We start from the raw sequence: 25,691 nt of genomic DNA, 5'->3' as shown, positions 1-25,691 counted from the left end.
TAAACTATAAAAAAGAATGTATAAAACAGTTCAGAACTACCATTTCACCTTCCATACATCTCTAAAATTGCTCTTTTAAGATAATATTTCAGTGTTTGTAGCTACCAATTTCCATAAAACAAATTTTAAAAACCAAAATGAGTAGCTTACAACTGTAATTCTAGTTACTCAAGAGGCTGAGATCTGAGGATCCTAGCTTGAAGCTATCTCGCACAGTAAATTCCATGAGACTTATCTCCAATGAACTATTCAGAAAAAGACAGAAGTGGTGTTGTTGCTCAAGTGGTAGAGCACTAGCCTTGAGCACTGAGAGGCTTAGGAACAGAGCCCAGGCCCTTAGTTCAAGCCATAGGACCAGCAAAACAAAAAAAATAAATAAATTAAATAAAATAAAACAAAAAAAACCAACAACAACAAAAACAATGAAATGAGGTTTTGGGTTTTTTTTGTTTTGTTTAATTAGCTGAATTGAAGCCTATTGATAATGACTTACTTTTTAGAATGGTCCTTACTATTGTGGTTCTTATATTCTTTTACCTGCTTTTAGAAAAGCAAAACAGAAACTTCCATCTACTTTTTTTGTGTTCTAAAAAGTATAACAGTACTAAAGCCTAAGATATTCTCTACACACTTACCTCAACTGGTTCATTCTAGATTACTATACTCTAGCTGAGTATATCTCTACCATAATTGATTGTTACACTATATATACATCTAAGACTAGGATAGAGGATGAAGAATAGATACAAATACTCAAAAAAAAAACAACAGTTTCAAGTTTCATAAGGTTTTTAGAGGCCCCCAATTCCTAATAACTAGAGGGCAGTGCAATGTGTGGATGGGTGGGGTTCTGGGAGCTCCAAAGGAATAATTCCCTATATGGAAGGCAGACTGCATACAGAAAGGTGAAAAGAAAGGGAGCAATTCCAAGTAGATGCCATTTAGTTTGTAATACCAGAGTTTAACCATTTGAGGTGAATTTAAGTAATATTTGCCAGAAACCTAAGTAACTATCTGGTGCCACTCAACTAAATAAATATTTGCTGTGCTCAGTTAATGCCTCCTTTATATGGAATTCAAGGTGATAGATTAAATCCCAAGTTCAAAGATGGTAACTACAAGGCAAACTGAATCCCTGTTGAAGGAACAAACATTTTTCCTTCCCAGAATATGACAATTGTTAGGGCTAGGAACTATTTCTTTGCTAGACAATTGTCTGAATAATGTATGGTCCTTTAGAAATAAGATTTTCAGCCTTAATATAATTAAGAAATTGTATAACTTGTTAAAATAGATATGCTGTACCTTTTCATAATCACCTTTAAATTAAATCATGATTTGAGTTAAAACAAATACATTTTTCCTTTTAGAAAGAGACAATTTACTTTCATCCTCAAGCATGTTTCCCAAAATAAGACATATTATGCACAAGGAAATAATTAACTTTACTAATTATGTTCATTCTTGGCCAATTTCAAAGCTAACTTAAAAAAATTAAAATAATCTGCCTTCTAGAATACAATTAGGTAATTAGGGGAAAAATAAATTTTACCCAGGGGGATTAAAAACTCCAATTATGAACAGATACTGAACTATCTGGGGGAAAAAAAATGGAAGTTTTGCTCTACCTGTGAGAGATTGCAGGTTTGTGACCATCTTTCAAGCCTGGAATATCCTCGTGTAAATATGCCAATCCTCTAGCCATAGTTTCTGCAATATGACATAGTTCATTCCAAGAGACCACATTAGCCTTAAGAAAGTCTGACAGTGAACCCTAAAGAGAAAAGGGAGGGACAAAGCAAAAGCCTTAAGCTCTTGAACAACACATGTATATGGAGACTTTTTACTATAAGTTACAAAAGCAGTATATCTTTACTTGGTTTTTTTCTCTCTCTCTCCCTTATCTCCCTTCTCTCCTCTCTCTCTCTTGTGCTGCTCTCTCTCTCTCTCATTTCCCCACCCCGTGTGTGTGTGTGTGTGGGTGTGGGTGTGGGTGGCGTGCTGGCACTTGAATTCAGGGCCTAGGCACTGTTCCTAAGCATTTTGGTCAAGGCTAGCATTCTATCACATGAGCCATGGTTCCATTTCCAGATTTTTTTTTTCTTTTAGTAGTTCAATGGACTCATGGACTTTCCTGCCTGGGTTGGGTCTGAACCGTGATGCTCAGATCTCAGCTACCTGAGTAGCTAGGATTACATGTGTGAGCCATTGGCATCTGGCTTTTACTTTCAATGAATAATAATATTCTAAAAGCAATCTCTGGAGAGGTCGAAAAATTTCTCCAAGTCACATTAATAAAGGAAGGAATACACTGATTTTTGAATGACTATTAAAAATCACCAAATTTCCCCCATTTGGAAAGCAAAGGTCTTAAAAAAATAGTTGATAAAATCTAGAATTCTGTTTTAAAAAGGGAAATATACTGACTATAAAGACTAGGATACCACAAAATTTCAACATATAAATAACCACTAATGTAAAGAATCTTCTCTAAAAACTTATGGTCAAAAATTAAGGGAGACAATAGCCACTTACATTTAACAATTACAAAATATATTAAAAATATATAGGGGGCTGGGAAGGTGGCTCAGTGGTAGAGCACTTACTTTGCATGCTCAAGGCCCTGGGTTCGATTCCTTAGCACCACATAAGCAAAAAGAAAAAAGCCGGAAGTGGCGCTGTGGCTCAAGTGGTAGAGTGCTAGCTTTGAGCTGAAGAGCTGAGGGACAGTGCCCAGGCCCAGAGTTCAGGCCCCATGACCGGACCCAAAAAAAAAAAAAATATATAATTTCTGTGGTTTAGAGATGTGACTCAAACAGATTATCTGCCTATCAAGTATGAAGTACTGAGTTCAAACCCCCATGAAAAAAAAGAACAATCCTACTTCATTGAAAATACTTTTAAAAACTAAAAGTTGAAAAAATACCATGTTTTACTGACAATTATGAATTAATTTTAGAACTCATAAAATTTCTACCTCTGTCATTGTCACTAACCTAGACTTATTAAAGCATTTCAAAGCCAGGCACTGATGGCTCACACTTGTAATCTTAGCTACTCAGGAGGTTGAGATCTGAAGATCACAGTTCAAAGCCAGATGAGGGAGGAAAGTCCCTGAGATTCTTATCTGTAATTAACGACCAAAAAGCAGGAAGTCAAGCTGTGGCTCAAATGGTAAAACACTAGTCCTGAACAAAAAAAGCTTAGGGACAGCACCAGGCCCTGAGCTCAAGCCCCATAACTGGCACCAAAAAAAAGTAAAAGAAAAAAAAAAGGCATTTCAAGGTATAAAGTTCAATCTGAAACAACTAATCATGAAGTTAAAATGGATTAAAATAATACTGAACACTGTATAAAAAGTATTCATAAGAGAGGTAAATTATATCGGTGACAAAAACCTGAATGATTAGAAGGAAAAAAGCACTTTTATTAAAGTGAATTAAAACATTTTTATATAAGCAATTTATATTTTATGTTAACTATTAATTATAATAGCCTCTTGAAAAAATATACATGAGAGATTTATAATCAACATTAGGTAAGTAAATCACTTCTAATTTACTAAATGTAAGTGTTAAGAATTTCACCTTCTCATGAAATGCTGTGATTAGCCAAAGGTCCACATCAACACTGGTACCTCGTTTTTCTGCACCAATGAACTGTAATATGTTCTCATGCTTCATTCCAGGCAAACTGTAGACTTCATATTCATTTTGCCATGACTGTTTGTCCTAGATTTTAAAAGAAAGAATATTAAGAATATAGGTAAATCAATTACTCAAATAAGTTCTAGGTAAAATAAAACAAATACCTAAGTATAGAAGATTTTGTTAGGTCTTGTTGACAGTTCTACACTTTTCTTTGTTTCTAGTTTATGATCATAGAAAGTTATAAAAAAAAATGTTGCCCTTTTGTATAGTGGCAACACATTTTGCTTACAAGTTACTGCAGGTGTATTACACTGTATTTTATCATAGGAGTGAAATGACTTGGGTTATTATTCACAATAATCTTCCTGAAAAATGAATTCAGATAAAAAGACTGTCAAAAATGAAAAAAATATTTTTCAAAGATGAACATAGTATCTAAAATCTTTTTTAAAACCACCACATATTCACTTGTGTTTGCCTACTATATGTGAACTTGTCAATTAGTTTCTTTTCACTGACAGAACAGTGAAAATGGGATGCAGTACAGCATAATGGTTAGCAAATCTCTGAACACATCTCTGAACACAAAGATCAAATTCTGGCTTTCCTTCTAATCTTTGGCAAGTTATATAATCATTCAGTTTCCTAGTTAAGTAAACCAGAATTTGTACAGTTTAATTTATAACATTACTGTTATTTCTGTACCTTGTCAATAGAAGCATTAACCAAAATGTTTGTGACTGTTAACTTATGCTTAATATGCAAATGCCTTTTTCTAAGTTTTAAGATTCTTCACACAATTTAACTTGCTATTTATTTTAAATTACTATTATAAAAGTGATGTACACAGGGGTTACCATGTCACAGATTAGGTCTTACATTTCTTTTTGGACAATGTTACTGCTTTTCCTTTGTTCTCTCCAAGTTTTTCCCTCCTGTCCTCACCCACAAGTTGAGGAGTTCATTTTCAACACAGTTTCTACTGAGTTCCACTACTATATTTGTTCACCCTATGTCCCTCCATTTTTATGCCACCTCTTACCACTACAAAGACAGAAAAATGAACAAGCAGGACAAAAAAGAAAAGGAAAAGAACAACAACAAAAAAAAAAAAAAACACTTTTGTCTCCATTTCCTGGAGTTCACGCTAACACACTGAAACTTTTAGAAAACTCCAATAAATGTACCTGTATTGGAAATATTTTGACAGCCACGTATTCATTGAGTAACTGTGCTTTCCAGACACAACCAAACCTTCCCCTTGCTTTCACTTCTAATAACTGCAGTGGCTTCAAACCTAATAATGGAGAAGGCGGAGGTGGTCCTGGATCCTATAGATAAAGAATAATAATACTACAGGTAAGGAGAACATGAAACATATATCAATTGTAAAAATGAGGGCGGAAAAGTAAGTATACTGAAGAATCAACTGACAGAATTGGTAAACACATACTGATGACATTACTTTCAGTCTTGGCAGAACTACATTTCTCAAGCATTACTAAATATCTGCAGTAATTACAAGGCAGGCAACTTAATTTAAAAGAGTTTTCATACTAACATTCTTCACTACTGCCATTTATGCTCAGCAAGTAAAAAGCTCTAGTATCCTTTTAATTCATTCTCACTAATCTTCCTAAGATTTTCATGAACTGTAGACTATTCCTAACAGTATTTCACTTATCAGTTTATACATTCCTAGAAGACGAGAATTCACATGCCAGAAAGATCAAATAATGGCACTGCCTCAAAGAAAATTTTAAAATATACTTCTTTCTCTAATAATAATTTAGTTTTAAGGGTTTTTCCTACATTAATCTCAGAAATAACCTAGGCCACAAAATACAAAACAATATAAAGGAATTGTTATTTTTCTATAGTCAAATTTTTGTTCACTTTTATTTGTCAAAGTATTAACAGATCATTTCTTTATTTTAAGTATTTTCCAAAACTGAGTGGGGTATAAAAGCTGTTTGTGTTCTGAGAATGACTACCAAAGGAAATACAAATGAAAATCCAGAAAAGTGATCATCATAGTAGATAAAAAGATAAGGTAATGAAAGAAGTATACAGCTATAATTCATTTTAAAAATAGAATATATGTAAAATATAAATAGAAAAACAGTAAAGGAATTTTCCTTGTACAAATAGGATAGCAACCTTTCATTGAAAGCACCCTGTATGTTCACTACAACTAAAGCAAGGTATAAGATGCTGTCTGGAAAGTTCACAGAAAAAAGCAACAGAAATCTTTCAAGTCTATACAACAAATATCATGAGGAGGAATTAAAATTTCTGTGGCAAAAGAAACCAGCATGACAACACAACAGATAGTTGGCACCTCAAACACTTTCTATCATTTAGCCCACAGATACCATTCAAGAGTTTATAAAGTTTACATTAAACATCTGCTAGGTATCAGATCGAAAAGGCATGAAATTTCTTCTAAACTATACAATCTTTATAAAATGTCTAGAGAATTCATGTGTCAAACTGTAAGACAAAACAGAAGACTTGCGACTCATTTCAAACTCCAATTTATTTAAAAATATCTATAAAAGTTGTTTTCCTTCCTATATTTAAAACATAAAATGTTAGTAAAGCTGGAGAGTTTTTCCAAATAGCACAGAGGCAGGTTAAGGAGGTAGTATCACTCTTATTAGAAGACAGTCGTCTCTCTCAACCATGATTCTGAGGGAAGGAACAAAAGGACCTCTGTTGAGGAGGTAGAGAGATGTGGCTCAAGTGCTAGAGTGACAGCCTCGAAGAAAAATGCCAAGTAAGCATCTGAGGCCCTGAGTGGAAGCCAAAATAACAGTTACCACCCCCCCCCAAAAAAAACAAACAGAAAAAAAATCATCTTTGGTAAATTCCTATGAAAATTACACCCTTTGTATAAATAATTCTTCAATTAAATACTTCCACCTGTAATAAGAGTTCTACTTGGAAGAGTAAGCTGCTTATATTAACATGGAACTGGGGAAAGGGAGAGTGACCGAATACTGTTTTTCTAAGGCAAGAAAATCACCCAGTCCTCAAGGTACAAGAATCACTGTGCAAATGCATGAAAGAACAATTAATTTAAATAGTGAAAAGTTAGAAAGGTAGTTTTCAGTGCAAGAATGCCAAAAAGAAAATTATGCATATAAGGGCTGAAAGCTGAAGAGGTAGAAAGTACTAAGGTTCTAAGTTGAAAGATTGTGTTTTAATAACTTTTAGATAAACTGACTATATTGTTTCTGTAGATTAGCATTAAAATATACATTATCTATTGATTCAAAAGGATGCCTACACATAGATAAGACTTATCTATTGAAATAAAATTTAATGATTCAATCCATATCACCTCTTCAAAATATGAAATATTTTGAAGTATATTATACTTTCCTATAACTTTAAATTTAGCAAGTATATAATTTTTTAATGTCTCTTTAAAAAACAAAATGACAAGCTGGGAAGTTGGCTCAGTGCTTGCCTTGCATGCATGAGGCCCTGGGTTCGATTCCTCAGCACCACATAAGCAGAAAAAGCTGGAAGTGGAGCTGTGGCTCAAGTGGTAGGGTGCTAGCTTTGAGCTGAAGAGCTGAGGGACAGCGCCCAGGCCCAGAGTTCAGCCCACACACTGACAAAAAAAAAAAAAATTTAGATGGTTTCCGAATGTACACATAAACTTCAAACTTCCTGTAAGTTAGTAAGATTCTGTTTAAAAATTTCTTAAGATGCTATTACTTCATAAGGAAATCTTAAGAACACTTTTCTAATATTATAATTATATTCAATATTTTATCATAATGACCAGAAAAAAAGACTATAATAAAAATTACTTAAAATATAAAAATCTTAAAAAAGAACACTGCCAAATTTTCAAAGGTCTACAAAGGCACATTCTTGTTCAATTTCTGAACTTTCAGAAATGTGTTTTTAAGTGTAATATAATATTAACACTTAAAATTAGCTTAAAATGAATAACTTTATAGCAAAATTATAACTATATAAAATTTATAGTACTGATAAGTAACTATTTTAATTACTGGAAGTTTTAAATATATCTTTAGCATCTACTTTTTTACTTGACCTATAAATTCAAGAATATTAGAAATTATTTTCAACCTATTAGTATCAACAAAAACTCAGTATTTTATTCTAGGAATACAGATTTAAATCTTTAGAATGAACCCCTACAGAGATAAATGGAAACTTAAATTTCATAAATATCAGTAATATTCTGATATCACCTGTAAGACATGGCTTTGATCTACTCCACAGTAAACATACATCTAGGGAAGCAAATAGAAGGCTTTCAGAATCTCTGAAAACCTCCCTCAGTCTCCAGCTTGCAATATTGTGCTATTTCTTTTTTTTTTTTTTTTTGGTCGGTCGTGGGGCTTGAACTCTGGGCCTGGGCGCTGTCCCTCAGCTCTTCAGCTCAAGGCGAACGCTCTACCACTTGAGCTACAGCGCCACTTCCGGTTTTCCGGCGGTTTATTGGAGATAGGAGTCTCACGGTCTCTCCTGCCCGGGCTGGCTTTGAACCGCAATCCTCAGATCTCAGCCTCCTGAGTAGCTAGGATTACAGGCGTGAGCCACCAGCGCCCGGCTTGTGCTATTTCTTCAAACCAAATGATAAGCATTAAAATACATTTCTGGTTACATTTCTTCTAATGACATTAGAAGATGAGAAGATATACTGAGATTACCAGAACTGGAAAAATATCCAATAGTGATCATTTTACTTATTTCTGAATCTTCCATGTGAAGAATGAATTCTAGTCTTTAATAGCATTAAACCTCTAGAAAGCACAAGAAGAAGAAACCACACTCACGCAGCTAGTTCATTTGCTAGATAATCCAAAGATGAAATTATACTTGAAAATATATATTTCTCATTAAAATACAATGGGCTATATGACAAAGTTAGTTAAAATGAGTAGGTTAACAATTAAGTATAGGACACACAATAAAACTTGCAATACTAAGTCATTAAGGCAAATTGAATCATTATGTATTACATTGTAATCAGCCAAAGTATGTCTCTACCTTAGATAAATGTAAAGATTAATAATTCTTTAAAAACAAAAGCTAGTATTAGGTTAAATAAATCTTATTTTTATACTGTAAGTAGGGGAGGAATCTTTATAATATAAATGTTAAGTAGGGGAGGAATCTTTATAATATAAATGTATATAAACTATAAAGGATGCACAATAAAACAATAACAACAAAAATTTAAGGACAAAATGTTTAGTATGCATCCACAAAAAGTTCCACAACCATAAAACAAACATCAATGCGTCTTACCTCTATCATTATATGAAAGGCGTGCTTGTGAAGAAAAAACACAGGCAAAAGAAATTACGATTCATATTCAGAATGAAATGAAAAATGAACACATCAGTTACAAAAGTGAAGGGAAGAGAATAATGATTTATCTCTTAAAAAGTTGGCACTGATCCAATGTTCTGTGTTTTCTTTTTTTTAATTAATGATTAGGAACACTTTCCTTGTAAACAGAGGAAAGTGTTATCACACACACACACACACACATACACACACACACACACACACACACACAGAGACAACCCTTAGATACTATTACCTATCAAAAGACAGATAAGCAAACAAATTTCTGACTCTAATGCAACTCCATATTACCCGATCCAATGGGCTTCAAGCCAGAAAGTAAACTAAAGTAAATCAACTAATCACTTTCAAAAAAGGATCTAGAATCTAAAGTGATTCAACTGGGAAGTTAACTGGGAAAAATATGAGCTGAATTGATTACTGAACACCAGAGGGCAGTATTGCCATTAATGAACACTAGCTAGTAGCTGAAGACATTTATATAAAGCTAGAATAAGTCTTTCCAGACAATACTTTGACAGTTGTCTTAATATTTTCTAAAAACTCCTAGTTCTAGTAAGTGAAGTACCTCACTACCCTTTTATGGAAAAAATAATAGTAGTGAAACAACAAACCAACAACAAAAAATACTTGTTAATGGTTATGTGACTGTATGTGGCATGAATAATAAACTGTGTAGAAAATAAGAAAGATGATCATTATGATTAAGTAATACACAGTGACATAACAGGTCTATTGTTAACCTACTTGTCCAACCACACTGAAGTGAATTAAGTAAAATAAATTCTAATTAATAAAATAGGACTTAGATCATTTAATCTAAATCCCAAAGAATGTTAGCAGTTCAAAATATGATTTTAGTATAACCCAACTACAAATTAAGGAATTACACAATTGCTGGATAAGCACTGGTGCCCTGGGAATGAGTACCCATTCATATTTATCATAGTCTGAAGAAAATAAAATACTAACATGAAAGAAGAGTTTCATTTCCCAATCATCTCAAAGTAGGTAAGGACTTTAATTTTATTTAAGAGAAATACTGTCACAAGGGTTAAGGAAACGAAAATTCCTCCAAATACATCATATACCCTAGTTTCCACTGTTTCTAAAATACTTCTACTGAGAACAATACTATGACCAACAAGAAGAACAACTCATCTATACCAATTGTTGAACTAGTTTTTCTTCCTTCCTCATTTTCTCCTTATGATAATGATTTAAGATTATAACCGGTCCAAAAGATTGACAATTCTGTTAAATGTCAGTATTCCAGAGTACAATTCATCACTGGAAAGAAATGCATACCAACTCATAAACTAGACTATAGCATCCCTAGGCTCAGTGACCTTTGATCTTTTTCACACACAGGTGCTTTGAGAGATAAAGATACCACTGTACCAACACATGCAAGTGTTAGTACCTTTAATCTTTTTTTTAATTTTTTTAATTTTATTTTTTTGTGAACATACTGTACAGAGGGGTTAAAATTACATGGGCAAGATAATGCATACATTTCTTATCAAGCATTGGAGCCTCCTCCTTTGTTTACCCTTCACATCCCTTCCCTACCTCCCCCTTACCGCTCCACCACCCAATCCTCCTCCCTCCCCCCTCCCCCCCAGTACCTTTAATCTTAAAAAAAAAGCATATCTCTGTTCCATATACTTCCAAATAACAAACTGTAGAATAAGCTCTAAAATGACCCAAGCAAAACAAATAAAGACAAAACTAACACTTAATGTGATAAACAAGAAGGTCAAGATATATATAAATTAATTTGCTGAAAAGAACAAATATTTTGGAAAGTGTATCTTGGTGAATACACATCTTAATTAATGAACATCAAAATAAGCAAAATGATGCAAGCTAAACAAGAGACACCTATAACAGGCCTCAATGTATAATTATTCAAGAAAAATTAATTATAATCGCCCCAAAATAATTTCACTGAAATATACAAACTTAAACCAGTCTGGATTCACAAAATGAAAAGTAATTCTGAATATCATGTACCACAACTGTAACTAACAGTAGAAATCAAGTAAGTACATTAATGGCAAGTAATTAGTTTCTGGATAAGAGACTTGCTACATATCCCTTAAGTGGAAAAAAAATTACTGCCGAATATCAGTAAAGAATAAAAAGTATTCCTTCATTAATTCATTTATTCATTCAAAAAATGTTTACTGAATGTCTTGTGTCAGGCACTTACTAACAAGGCTTTTGTGAAGCTCAAAGTTGAAAAACTTTGACTTGCTAATGAATGCATTAATTATAAACCAAGAGCAATAAAAAGAAATTCAGTACCTTCAACATCTATAGATACCTGTTAGATAAGAGAAATATTTCCTGAGAAGGATCCCATGTAAAAATAAGGTACATGAGGGAGACTCGTGAGGTGAAAAACAGTATTGGAGTACATTTTAGATTTCCAATTTATTCAACCAAATGGATGGTTGTTTCATGTACTAAAAACTAGGTTTGGGAGACACAATCATTACCTTTTAAGTACTAAGTGCTTTTAGATATCTATGTGGAGCTTGGTGGGCAGATGTGCAGATCTGAAATACATAGGAATCTATCTAGATTTTTGTTTATATATTATACATAAATGTTTACGTAATATTACTATATATTTTCTTTACTAATCAAAGATATACTTGTATCTCAACAACAGATAGATAGATAGATAGATAGATAGATAGATAGATAGATAGATAGATAGATAGATAGATAGATAGATAGATAGATAGATAGATAGATAGATAGATAGATAGATAGATAGATAGATAGATAGATAGATAGATAGATAGATAGATAGATAGATAGATAGATAGATAGATAGATAGATAGATAGATAGACAGACAGACAGACAGACAGACAGTCTCCCTACCCAGCAACTTCTCAGGAATACCAGGAAGGATTAAAACCCATTATCCGAAGTATATGCAAACTGAAAATTCAGACTCTTATCTCCTCTTATTCATCTAATTACCTTACATTCTAAAAAAATTATGTATTCGTTTTTAAATGATTGTCAAGAAAAACACAAATAAAATCTAGGAAGAAATAATATAGTATGTCAAGACAGACATTTCTGAACTACATTAATATATCAACAATATTGAATATTGATAGTCAAATGTATAGCTATGATTCTAATTAGATCTCCAAGATTCCTTTTGATGTATCCTGATTCCTACTGTTTCTCTAATCTTACTCCTCCTAAAGACAATACAAGATCACTATAGAAAAGCAAGATCAGCATAGAAGAAACGAAAATTCTGGATAGGTTCCCTAAGAAACAGCACCTCTACATTAGTGGGATTAAAGTCTGAAAGAGATGTAAACATGCCCATTATCCTTTTGGTTGCTATTCAAAAGCATCAAATTTATGACTAGCTACAGAAGAAATTTTTTTGGCATTTGTATGTTGTAAAAAAAATTTATCATGTTATATATGAATAAACTGATGTGATAAACTATATGATTTCTATCAGGCCACATATACTCAACTAAAAACTATTTAAAATATAAAATACATACTGAATCCTTTGTCCTACTTTAGCTTTTTATGGATTCAATCTAATTGTTTATTGAACTAAGCCTTTCAATCGAACTAAGCCTTTCAATCGTCCAGGAATAATGTAATCAAATGCCCTGACTTTGCCACTCAGTAGGGGGACTCTTGTCAAGTCCCTTCGTGAAGGAGTGTACCTCAATGTCATTGTCTATAAAATAGACCTGATAAACATAGCCTATTTCATGGGATATTAAGTTAACATGTGTAAAGTGCTCTGAATAGTGTTTTATACAGACCTTAAAATGGAATTCTTTGCTATACTAATTTTAAAGCATAGCAACAAGTTCTGATAAAAAAAAATACTCCTTCTGAGTTCAATTTTGAACATTATTCTGTTGACAATCACAGCTAACATTTCACTGTGCATTTACCATTAGCTAAACACCTAGAAAAAGTTCTCTCAAATAGTATAGAACAACAATTAGGCATTTCTTCCATTCTTTCACTCTTACTTAAAATTATAGAAGCAACTCCAAAATACTCTTTATTATTCATTTCTGAGCTGAAAAATAAAGCCAACTTATTTTGTTTACATACATATTAACTGTGGGCTCCAAAAGGGCAAGCAGGGATTGTTCATGTGCCACTTTTGCTATATATTCACCTAGAGTGCCTAGCACAAAATACACATTCAGCATTACATGAGGTTAAACAAAAACAGAAAAATAATTCATAGCATTCCCAAAGCACTATTTTTAACCTAATAAATGGACTTTTCCCATTTCTATTATTTCAAATTAATATAAAAAAAGACAAGGGTAAAATACCTAGGAGTAATGGGAAAGGCCTAGGACAAGACCCAGGAAATGCAGAAAATAGAGCAAAAGCAGTTCACCTCCTCCTGACTACCACTTCTTTACCAGGTAAGAAAAGATGAAGTACTCTGGTTTATATACATCAATTCCATCTACAAAGTGGCAGATGAGGCCTGGCACAGGCCAAACAAAAACTAAACTCAGTATTCAAAATTTAAATTTAGATCACTTTTAGAAATAAGGGGTTCTGCTTAACTGTAATATAAAGCTTTAATATGTTTTAAACTGTTGATAAAACTACATTTTTTTCATTTTCTCCCTTTTTGCTTTTGGACATGAAATTTTAGGTCATCTCCAACTAGCCCTGTCTGAGCATTTACAAGCAGAATAATTATATGGCTGACAAAAGTAACTTTTTTGTCAAGCTGCATGCATATAAATTTACCAAACTTCTTTCCACCATTACAAATATATTTTAAAGGATGTTGTAATTTGGGTTATCAATACAAAACAATCATATACCATAGTGGAACACAAAGGAATAACATCTATAGCAGCTCTGCACTATTTCTTGGACACACACCCACTCAGTAAAAAAAAAAAGTAAACACACGATTTCTTAAACAAAGATTTTTTTTTTTTTTTTTAAGCAAAGGAGATCATAGTTCTTAGCCACTCAGGAGGTTGACATTTGAGGACCAGCCCGAGCAGGAAAGTCTATGAGATTCCAATCTCTAATTAACCAGCAAAATACTAAAAGTGGAAGTGTGGCTCAAATGGTGGAGTGCTAGTCCTAAGCAAAATATTCAAGAACATCACCCAGGCTATAAGTTCAAGCCCCAGGACCAGCAAAAAAGATTTTTACACCTAAGAAATAGATCATATTTTAAGCCTGCTAAAATAATATGGTTGAATATCTGTAAATGGGTTCTCTTCCTAGCAGAAACCTGTACAAACTTGAAGTTGACAAAATAGCACTTTGTATACATTAAAAGTACATAATTTCTACCAAAACAATTAATTTTAGTACTTCCCGAGTAAAACAATATTCACTCAACCGAATTTCACTTTCAAATATATTACTTAATGAAAGGAGATAAATTAAACATGTCAACATAGAAAGCTATCCTCTGTGTACTGTTAACTTCAATTGTGGAACACTTCATAGTATATAAATGTGACAAAAATAACTATTTGAACAAATGAGATAAAAGTATCTAAGGGTATACAACAAGCTATTAAAACTTACTATTTCAGAAAAGTGAGAAAGAGAATGGAAATATTTTTTCTATTATTTTTGACATAGTTTTTAAAATAGACATTTATAACTAGTGTTTTCTACTAGGTAGAGGAGTTTCAAAAAGAAAGAAGGGGGAGGGGGAGGGAGAGTAGCTGAGTACTGTGGATCATATCTGTAATCTTAGCTACGAGACAAGGATCCTGAAGATCACAATTAATTCAGCCCAGACAGAAAAAGTCTGTGAGATTATCCCAAAAAGCACACAGTAAAAAGCCTAGCAGGAGACATGGCTCAAATAGTAGAGCACTGGCCATGAGCAAGAAAGCTGCCGCAGAGTACCAAGGTTCTGACTTTGAATGCTAGTACCAACAAAAAAGAGGGGGAGGAGAGAGTAGCAAAAGAAGAGCTAGATGTATGTTAATAAACTCCAACCACTTGCTATCAACCTATTTCAAGATGTGCTTCTATAATTCATTTTGTAAATGTAATTTAGCATTTACGTATTAAATACATCAATAAAATTTAGTGTATTTCCCATGTATTCTCCCCAAATAAGAAGCATACTTTCTTAAACTGAGTTGAATAGTGTTATCTTAATCTTTCAGTGCCTTATTAACTTTAAATGGATGTGCAGATTCATGTTCAAATGGAAAATCCTGTAAAATATTTGCAAAGATGACTTGGTTTCTCATTGAGTAGTAATTTGACATATCATGGAATGACAACATAGTATTTTTTAATATTAATGCCTGCCATATTGTTTTATACATCCAACTCTGCCCAAACATTTGGAAGCCCTTAGTCCCTATCAAACCAATACCTACACAAAATTCAAGAACTAAAGAAGCTGGTGCCATTCTAGAAAACATTAGTGCTGTAACACTAAAGTGCCATTTATACAACCTTTAAAACTGAAAAGAAACTACTTCATACTTTGTTGAAGGTAGGTCATTTGTAGCATCTAAAATTCACTTTTTTATAAAATGATATTTTTATCAGCACAAATATAGATCTTACAAGCAGGAAATGTAAGCTCAAATACAGTTATGAAAGCAATGCAAACACTTATGGAAACCACATTAACTCTAACCACAGTTAAGACTTTCAATAATAGAATCCATCACTTCCCTCATATTCATGACTCACTGTCACTAGAAAAACCAGTTTGCATCTAGTTTACTTACTGATTATATGAGCATCTGCCTAGATTTTGATAGTTTCAGCATAGGCAAAAGAAAAGTTACCTAGGTAATGTAAAGAGACAGGATGTGTCTTCAGTCTGTGATTACAAAAAGAATTTAACAATATCATTCTCTTATAAAAACCTGAAATATTCAACTGAGTGTATATGCTCAAAAAAATCAGCCTCAAGATTTATCTCAAAGTAAAGGCCTAAAGTGCCTGAATGTTTATTAAAGGAATCCCTGGGAATAATGTTATCTCTAAGTCCACATGCGACCAACTCAGCTTGGCAATTCAGCACTTACAGGATAGTTATTACAGACAAACATTATATAAAATACAGCACTGATTATATAGCATATACTTTCTCTTTCAGGGGCTTCTAATCAAGTGGGTGAATGGAATATATATACAAATTACTATGAACCTTTTTCAGGTTATTCATTCAAATCACAGAATATAGAGAATACACACATGCTCTAAACTTAGTATCCCTTGCTATGGATGATTGGTATCCATATATTTTTAAGCAGGAGAAGCAACAAAATCATAGAAATAAAATGTTTTTCTAGCAATAATGCAGATGAAAAGGGACACATAAAAGCAGGAAAACCCACTCTGAAATTACAGGAATCATCTCAGCCTCATATATATAATAATGTTCTTAACTACAACAGGATCAGTAAAGATAAAAAGATGAGTCACCATGATAAATACCAGGGCTAAGAACAGAATGAGTGTCTTTTTTCTGTGTGTGTCACTAAGGTTTGAACTCGGGTCCTGGTATTTGCTCAGCTTCCTTGGCTGGCAACTAGCATTCTATCACTTGAGCCATACCTCCAGCCTTGTCTCTAATGCTTTTCCCCTGAATGATTGGAAAAGAAGTGATATCATGAAGCAATGATAGAAAGAGTAGTTAAAATGAGTTAGAAAGAAATACAAATGGCTTCAATTTAAAAAAACAAACAGCAAACTGCCTTTTTCGACACCTTTGTCGAATAAACATTTGTATATTACAAAAAAAAGCCATAATTAGAAGGCCAGATTTTAAAGTATTTATATCCCAAGATTAACTTTTAAAGTCAGAAATGCCCCTGAAATAAAAAATACCCTAATTAACTGTTTAGTGATTAAAAATAACATCCTTGTCCTTTGTAAGATGCTAATGTGAGATGATGTTACTGATCATTTTAGTAGTTACACAAACTATTCAATAGCTAAAAGTAGAAAAATAAATTAGACTATACAATGTTCTTGAGATGACAGTAAGTCTAAGTGAATTATCTGAAATACCAGAGGCATCTGTTTTCTGAGAAGACAGGGGAAGGACAGAATATGCACTTCAGGTAAACCTTCAGTGTCAGAGGGTTCTTGGTGACATTTGTGAGCTTTGCTACATCTTACTTTACAAATATTTGGACTATATACACAGTCCTGTAAGGTAAAATTAAACCAGTTCTTTCCATGCCAGAATCAACTGAGACGCTTATTAAGAACATGTCATATGCACCATTCTGTAATTTATTGTAAACAAATCTCAAGGAATACCTTATATAACAGTCTCACAATTTAGAAGCTATTAATTTTTTCTATATATTTATGTTTTTTATATTTTATATAATTTAGTTATTTATACATAACACCTTAGAACAGCATTTAAAGTCCATTACATGTTTATGTAATTATCATTATTTTTGAACAAAGGATAAAACTAAGCATTTGTAATATGATGGCTATTAAGCAGTCTTGAAGAACTCAGTTATAAGCTTCTGACCAAGAATAAGACTTGCAGTATAAAAACTATAAAAACACATTGTTTCATAAACAGAAGTGAAAGTGAAGTTCCACATTGATGGCAATGTCTTTTGCCACATAGCTGTTTACCACAGAAGGAAAGCATAAAGTCAGCTTTGCTTTGTATTTTGCATAGCAAAGCTTGACTGTGGAAACTTACTCCATCAAAAAATTTAAATCTATTTTTAATTTTCAGTTGTTCATATATTTCATGTAAATTCATGACAGAAATGCAAGTACTAAATTATCATGTGCAATAGTATTAGCAATAGCAACAAACATCTAAAACTCAGATGAACACTCATCAAAGATCCCAGCTTATTGACAAATAGTAATGGTTTCTTTCCTTTTCAAAATTTGTTAAGGCCTTGAATTTGATATCATTTCTAAATAAAGTGGTCTGAAATATAAGCTATTAAGCTCTTTAAAAAATGTCTTACTTATACTTTTGTAACAATATGCACACAAATTAATGTTATAGCAATAAGCCTGATACTACTGTTTAAAGTTTCTTTTATGAAAATCTTAACAAATTTACTGAAATGTGTATTCCTGCTTGTTTCTATGAGATCACAAACCTAAGGTAAATTGAGGAAACTATCATAGCATTAAATATTTTTGCTTTATATCCTAAAACAAAATTTTAAAGTTAATACTAACAGAAGGTAAAGTGTATCATAGCCATTTGTAGGAAGCCACAAACAATTAGGCACTAAAACTTTTATTTGAAAATACTTTTTAAAATTAGGTTTAATAAATCCAAATACAGAATAATGTTTAAGTTAAAATATTTAAGCTATATAAAATGCATTTATCTAATTCACTAAACCAAGTATTTAAACATTGAATTCATTTCTCCATATATACAATCTTCCAAAGACTATGGAATTACATAATCTAATTCTTAACAGATTGCTGCAAATACTGAGAAAGAAATATGTTATGTAAATAAAGCTTAAAGGGAAAGAGCTGTCTTAATCATTAGGCCTTAATCATAGGACTTTTCCATTTTCTTTATCAAGTGTTAATCATTAATCCTATTATTAGAAAAATGAAGTTAATCTAAGAGATTCAGAGAGCAAGGTAACCTGATTTTAGGAGTTAAAAGAAACACAGCAAAAACTTAAAATTTAGAAATGTCTCATGTAAGTATTACCAAAAGTTACCCGCTTTCCTTGACCTGTACAATATTAACTACTTCCATGAAAGTCCCTGCAAAGAACTGGCCCAGTGCCAAGTATCCACAGGACAGAGAATAAGGAAAATGTAGCAAGTTTAATTACCTACCACACCTGTTTTCAGAAATATTTAGGGTTGAGTAGATGAGAAGCTCAAGAACATTTAAAAAAAAAACATATGTATATGTTGCAAACAAAAAAGCACTCTCAATCTATGAACAACACATGATAAAACATGTTGTTGCTCTATTCCTTTTCCCAAAAACATTTTTATGTATATATAAATATATGTGTGTGTGTGTGTGTGTGTGTGTGTGTGTATATATATATATATATATATATATATATATATATATATATTCCTGAAACCTAAACTTCTATTTTTCCTACTATCCTAGTTACCTTCCTAGGCCCACCCTTACGACTAAAAAGACATTTTAGATATTTTGGCAATGAATCTTGAGAAAAGCACAGAAACTGAATAAAAAAGTAGGGAAAAGAAAATATTAATTACTTTTTCCTTATAACTAATTGCTCCTCAAAAACCAAAGCAGGTACATCTCATACTTAAGATGTATTAGAAGGGAAATAAAACTCTCCAGAGAAGAATAGGAATGGTAATACCCTTCATTCTACTCTACATCAACTTCGAAAAAAGTTCAATACATAGAAAATTAATATTTGGAAAGTATCTATAGTTCTCAATGCAATAATCACTCCAAAAGTAACTCCAAAGGAAAATAAGTTGTTACCAACCTACAGAGCTCCACTTAGAGAGTTCCACCTCTTTTAAAATGTAAAATGTAAAATGGTACAAACTATGAGACAATAACTTACTTGAGTTGGAACAAGCACAGGAGGGTAGGCCATCTTGTGATGCCTATACACCCAAAACGCACAAATGACAATTCCCGCAATTAACATAAGTGGCACCAGAGAATAGAGTAGGATGTTGTAATAGGGTGGCTTAGGAGTAACAGGATTTGAAGTGGCTGTGGAAAAGGAAAAACAACTCAGATTTGGTATATAAAAATTCTATTATTAACACTTACTACAGTGTCAAAGTTTCAAAAAAACAAACCCAGAATAAAGAAATATTAGTAAATTATTCCAACAACAGAATTATAATCTCCTTTCAATATACTACTTTAACAAACAACTATCTTCCTTGGGAACTTACGCTGTGTGATCTCCATCTCCGGAAAATAAGAAAACTTTTCATTACACATATTGCCTTCACAGCAACAAAAATATACTTCAGGGCTGTCTTTTTTCTCTATACAATCAGTCCTATAAACAAACAAGCAGAAATAAAGTCAGCATTATTATACTAACCCTACAATAGGTCATTTTCTTCTCAGAGACAATAAGTTATTTGCATTTATTAGTTTATAATAATCACTCCTTAAAAGCCAAAATGATCCTACATTCTTATTACTAAGCTCTTCAGAAAACCAAAATAAACAGCTGAATTTATAGTAATCATTCCTTGGGATTATTACTCTAAGGCAACCATTTATTTGTTTTTATTAGAAAAGCATGAAGAGGAACATAAAGTCAACGAGGTAATTTGGTTTAGAGGTGCTTTTGCTCACAGAAAGTATAGCTCTTTCATTTCATGAGAACTGAAAACTAAGGACTTGAGATATGGTTTAGTACCAGAGTGATTGCCTAGCATGTTTGAGGCCCTGGGTTCAATCTCTAGTACTGCAAAAACAAACAAATGAACGAACTGAAAACTATATAAACAAGCACACACTCATACACATACACAGAGTAAGTGATCCAATATCATAAACATGTTTCAACATTGGAGACCCAAACTAGCCTGGAAAATTGATAGCAAATTTAAGTTTCCTGACCATAATGAACAAAGATGACATTTTTAAAAAACGGAACAAGAAACATACAGAACCTAGCAATTCAAATTGATTAGGGTAAGAGTGAACTTTAAAAATCCTTAAAAAAAAAAAAAAAGCAATCCTCTATAAATGACCAAAGATATGAATTTAACATTATGGTTCATACCTATAATCCTAGTTAATCAGGAAGCTGAGATCAGGAAGACTGAGACTCAAAAGGCCAGTATGGGCAAGGACCCATTTCAACCAATGCACAAAAAACAAACAAACAAAAACAACAGTCTGCAAGATCTCAATCATGAAAAGCTGATGTGGCTATGTACAACTGTCAACCCAGCTAGGCAGGTAGCATAAACAGTAAGACTGTAGTCTGCAGTCCAGACATAGCCAAGGCATGAACACAAGACCCTCTTTGAAAAAATAAAGTAAAAAGGGATGCAGATAATAAGTCATGAGTAGTTAAGTGTCTGCCTAGCAAGCTCAAGGCCCTGAATACAAATCCTAGTACTCCCATTCCCCACAATGAAACACTGATTTAACTTCTAGAAGAAAGCTTTACAGCCACTAAGAAAGTTATACTTATATTTTAAGAACAATATTCTAAATATTGCTTGTAAACATTAAGTAGATTTCAAAAGACTTACATTACTAAACTTAGTGAAAATGTTGAACAATAATACAGCTCATTATAGTTACTGAGGAGGCTGAGATTGGAGAATCAAGATTTGAAGCCAGCACTGGTAGGAAAGTTCATAGCTGAAATTAGTCGTAGAGCTCTGAGTTCAAGTCCCAGAACTGACACAAAAAGTAATAATTATAATAATAATAATAATATGGCTCAGATTAACTCTGAATAAAAAGATCAAGGAATTTTAAAGAAATGAGTTTTAATCAAACTTTCAAACAGAATCTGTACTAATATCTATTTAGGAAAATATAAACAGACAAATTCAAGTTTTCTTCCACATGTTATCATTTATTAATCTTTTTCTTTCTCCTACTACCTTTATTATTTGTTTTTCAGTCAAATTTAGAGCATTAAAATAAAATTTACATACTTTTTATCAGCTGGTATACTAAAATATCACCCCAAAATTGAGCATTTACACTAAACAGTACACTCTATAGACCTCCAATGAATGATTCACTACCTGTTTCAAAGAATACTTTGAGTCTCACAGAACTAAAATCCTAGCTAGGTAAGATCTTTTATAACCAAAAGTGGGGGGAAAAAGTGCCATCAGGAGGTTAAGATCCAGAGAATTTCAGTTCAAAGACAGCCCCATCAAAAAATTCCAAGAGCATTCATCTCCAATAAAATAAAATAAAATAAAATGCTGGGCATCTGTAATCCTAGCTACTCAAGAGGCTGTGATCCAAGAAAGCCAACCTGGGTAGGAAATTATATAAGACTCTTAACTCCAATTAACCACCAAAAAGGCTGGAAGTGGATCCATATCTCAAGTGGTAGGCACTAGCCTTGAACAAACAAAGCTCAGGGTCAGTTCCCAGGCCGGGACCAGCAACACACACACACACACTATACACACACACACACACACACACACACACACACACACTATATATATATATTTCAACTGACTAATAAAAGGTAGTTTTCAACAAATATGATCCCCAAATCTTGATTGTACACTATACACACACACACACACATTTATTTATATATGAGTGGCTACGTTTAATATCTTATAAGAAGTGTAGGAGCTAGCACTATTCACAACAGCCAAGTTAGAAAAATAGCCCAGATGCTCTACAATAGGTGATTGGATCCAAAAAATGTGGTACCTATATACAATGGAATTTTACACAGCCATTACAAAAAATAATGTCAGTTGCAGGGATACGGATGGACCTAGAACAAATCATGTTAAGTGAGATAATTAAAGTTCAGAGAGACAAATGGCACATGTTTTCTTTCATGCGGCAGCTAGATCTAAAATACTGGACATAATAAATTACACAAGTCTCTAAGCATTCATACACAGTGAGACTCAAGGAAAATACTCTTAGGAGAGAACAGAAAGGCACAACGCCTATGTGCATCTGATTATATAAAATAATATTTATTGAAATGAACTCCAGGAAATGAAACCAAGGGTTTTTGGGGATTTTTTTTTTGCTCTATTTGTTATCTTCCCTTTTTGTTCCGTTTGTTCATTTATATGTCTTTGGGAATGTAAAGGGAGGCACAGAAATGGAGGGACAAAAGGTGAACAAATGCAGTAATGATACTCACTGGACACTATTTTGAAAATAAACTATACAACTTACAGGTGGGAATGGGAGGGAATAAGTAGGAGAGAGCAAGGGAAGGTGTGACACTGTCCAAAAAGAAATGTACTCTTTACATGACTAATGTAACTATAACCCCTCTGTACATCACTTTTATGATAACAATCCAAAATGTTTTGAAAAGAATTTGCACCTAAAAAAAAAAAGTGTTCATAATGCTATTTGCAGCACTTATTGAATTTATGCTTATATCAATCACCTATGTCTAGGAAATCAGATTCCAGGTAATCAACTGAGGCTCTAATCTAGTATTTGGTTGATATAGCACCACTTTTTGACTATAAAATGCCTTGTTATCTGGCCTTTGCAGGACTTTGCCAGTCTTCAGCACCAACCCTAGTGGAAATTCTATGGCCCAAGAAAATAATCGATCAGTTTCCATTTATGGAAATTCTTACTAAAAGATCTCAAGTAGTCAAAATAATATAACCACTGCATTTTACTCTGTGAAATAACTTAAACAAGACCCTTTAAATAAACTGTAGCTTCATAATGGCTGCTGCTTCTGATGTAATTCTTTTTTTGGTCAGTCATGGGGCATGAACTCTGGGCCTGGATGCTATCGCTCAGCTCTTCAGCTCAAGGTGAGGGCTCTACCACTTGAGCCAAAGCACCACTTCTGGTTTTCTGGTGGTTTATTGGAGATAAGAGTCTCATGGATGTTCCTTCCCAGGCTGGCTTTGAACCACCATCCTCAGATCTCAGCCTCCTGAGTAGCTAGGATTACAGGTGTGAGCCACTGATTCTCAGCACCTGATGTAATTCTTAATGTCCAATTAAAATGTCTCGAGCTAGGTGCTAGTAGTTTATACCTGTAATCCTAGCTACTCAGGATGCTGAGATCTGAGGATTGTGGTACAAAAAGCCAGCCTGGCAGGAAAGTCCATGAGACTTTTATCTCCAATAAACTAAATCTCCCCAACCAAAAAAAAAAAAAAAAAGCCTGAAGTACAGCATGGCCCAAGTGGTTGAGTGTCAGCCTTGAGGAAAAGAAGCTCAAGGACAGCACTGAGGCCTTGGTTCAAGCCCCAGTACCGGTGCACACACATAAAAACACAAAAGTCTGCTCATGTAAAAAACAAAGGACTACTTCAAGGGAAAAAAGGGGAAGAGCAAACAAAATGTAACAAAATCAATTTCTCCTAGATATATAATGAAGGAACCTGAAAATAAATTATAACTACAATTAAGGTTTACTCTCTTTGAGGATATTTTTTTTTTATCCAACAGATATACTTTCTTGGAAAACATTTTTTTATCATTTTTGAGATTAAATGACTACATAAATTTCACAGTATTGTAGATAGTGATACTTAGTTAAATAACAAACACATTTTAACCTTCACAAGGCAAACTGTCATTATCTTGGTCTATAAAGTTTGTGAATTATACAAGCTTTAAAGGTACAACTAGCTGTTCCTTCTTTCCCCCTTCTTCCTTCCCTCCCATAGCTGCCTTTGAGTCACTTAGTTCATTTTCATCAATGTCCAGTGCAGAAGAATCAGAGGGAAACGGGAAAAAAAATACAACAGAAAGTATATTTTTAATTAGATAAAAGTTTATGATCTCAATAACATGGGAAAATAAGTCATTTTTATCCGTGGTTCCACTACTCAGTAGATTATAACTATATCAAGAATAATACATAAACATACTATGTTTATTTTAAAATATATATCTTATCACTTACATATGTTATAATTCCTAATTCCATCTCTAAAAAAACATGAAATATTTGTATGAAAATCCATGTTTTGATCTTTCCCATTTCAAAAGGAGGGAAAAATAAAATTGAATGTCATCATATAAAATAATGTCCTTACCTGTCGTAACAGTTGATATCATCTAGCCAACAGCCTTGTTTCACTATTTCAATGGAACCAGAAATATTCTTCCAGGTAGCAAAACAATGTCTCCTTTTATCTTTGTCACCATAACAAGGTTCAACACCAGTTTGATTGGTTTTGTCTCTTTCCCAATTAGCATTAAAAAAAAGACACTCCTGAGTTTCCGATCTACCAAGTATAGCACCTATAAGATAATAAAACAGCAACTTAATATAACTCAATTCTTAAAGAGATTATTTCCCAAGATAGCAATTTCAGGTAGTCCTAAAATATTAACAATTTACTGTTTCTGGGTGTTACAACTCTGGGTTTATGTTTCAGGTTAATAACTGTACTTTAAGTATAAAAGCAATCATAATAATCTGACAACCACATCTTTATCACGATTTCTCTGGACAGTGTCAGATTCATTTCACTTAAGAAAATCCTTGATGAAAGACAGCAGAAATTGTCAATTCTTAAAAACACAATTCTTTAATAAAACACCAAAATTTTATGTGACAAAATACAAACCAAGAAAACACAATTCTTCACTATCTACACAGTAAAGTAGAACAGTTGCCTCAAGAGAAAGCCCTTGTATGATTGAATTGTAGACTAAACAAACCATTGCTATTCAGACTTAGAAATCTGGCAGACATGGTCTCAAAAGTTTACTGCAAGAAAAACTATTGACAGTATACAGTGCCAATAATAAAATTTATGTTCTCAAAGCCAAGCCTCAGTGGCTCACATCTGTAATCTTAGCTATTCAAGAGGCTGAGATGTGAATATCAAGACTCCAGGCAAACCCAAGCAAGATAGGTCTCTAAAACTTATCTCCAATAAACCAATAAAAGCCAAAGTGGAGCTGTAGTTCAAGTAGGAGGGCTCCAGTCTTGAGCAAAAAAAAGCTAAGGGAAATAGTACTAAGGCCCTGAAT

The 25,691-nt window shown here is 33.0% G+C and overlaps 1 protein-coding gene across 2 annotated transcripts in view; it reads right to left on the bottom strand.

The window, feature by feature from the left end:
• Acvr2a (activin A receptor, type IIA) overlaps nt 1–24,949 on the bottom strand; it is a 35,442-nt gene extending 10,493 nt beyond the window's left edge. Inside the window, exons 1-6 of one of the 2 annotated variants that reach the window (XM_013030607.1) lie at nt 24,746–24,949; nt 19,928–20,037; nt 19,585–19,739; nt 4,838–4,981; nt 3,588–3,731; nt 1,629–1,774 (exon numbers count right to left, since the gene is read on the bottom strand). In XM_013030607.1, the coding sequence (XP_012886061.1) occupies nt 1,629–1,774; nt 3,588–3,731; nt 4,838–4,981; nt 19,585–19,739; nt 19,928–19,976 (638 nt within the window). In that variant the 5' untranslated portion in view covers nt 19,977–20,037; nt 24,746–24,949. The remainder of the gene's footprint in view (nt 1–1,628; nt 1,775–3,587; nt 3,732–4,837; nt 4,982–19,584; nt 19,740–19,927; nt 20,038–24,745) is intronic. The other variant, XM_013030617.1, reaches the window with a different exon arrangement.
• Between the last annotated feature and the right edge of the window lie 742 nt (nt 24,950–25,691).

The sequence above is a fragment of the Dipodomys ordii genome, unplaced genomic scaffold, assembly GCF_000151885.1.
Source record: "Dipodomys ordii isolate 6190 unplaced genomic scaffold, Dord_2.0 Scaffold5, whole genome shotgun sequence".
In the NCBI taxonomy this organism is placed as follows: Eukaryota; Metazoa; Chordata; class Mammalia; order Rodentia; family Heteromyidae; genus Dipodomys; species Dipodomys ordii.
The sequence above is the reverse complement of the archived record's forward strand: the minus strand, read 5'-3'. Positions and strand labels throughout refer to the sequence as shown.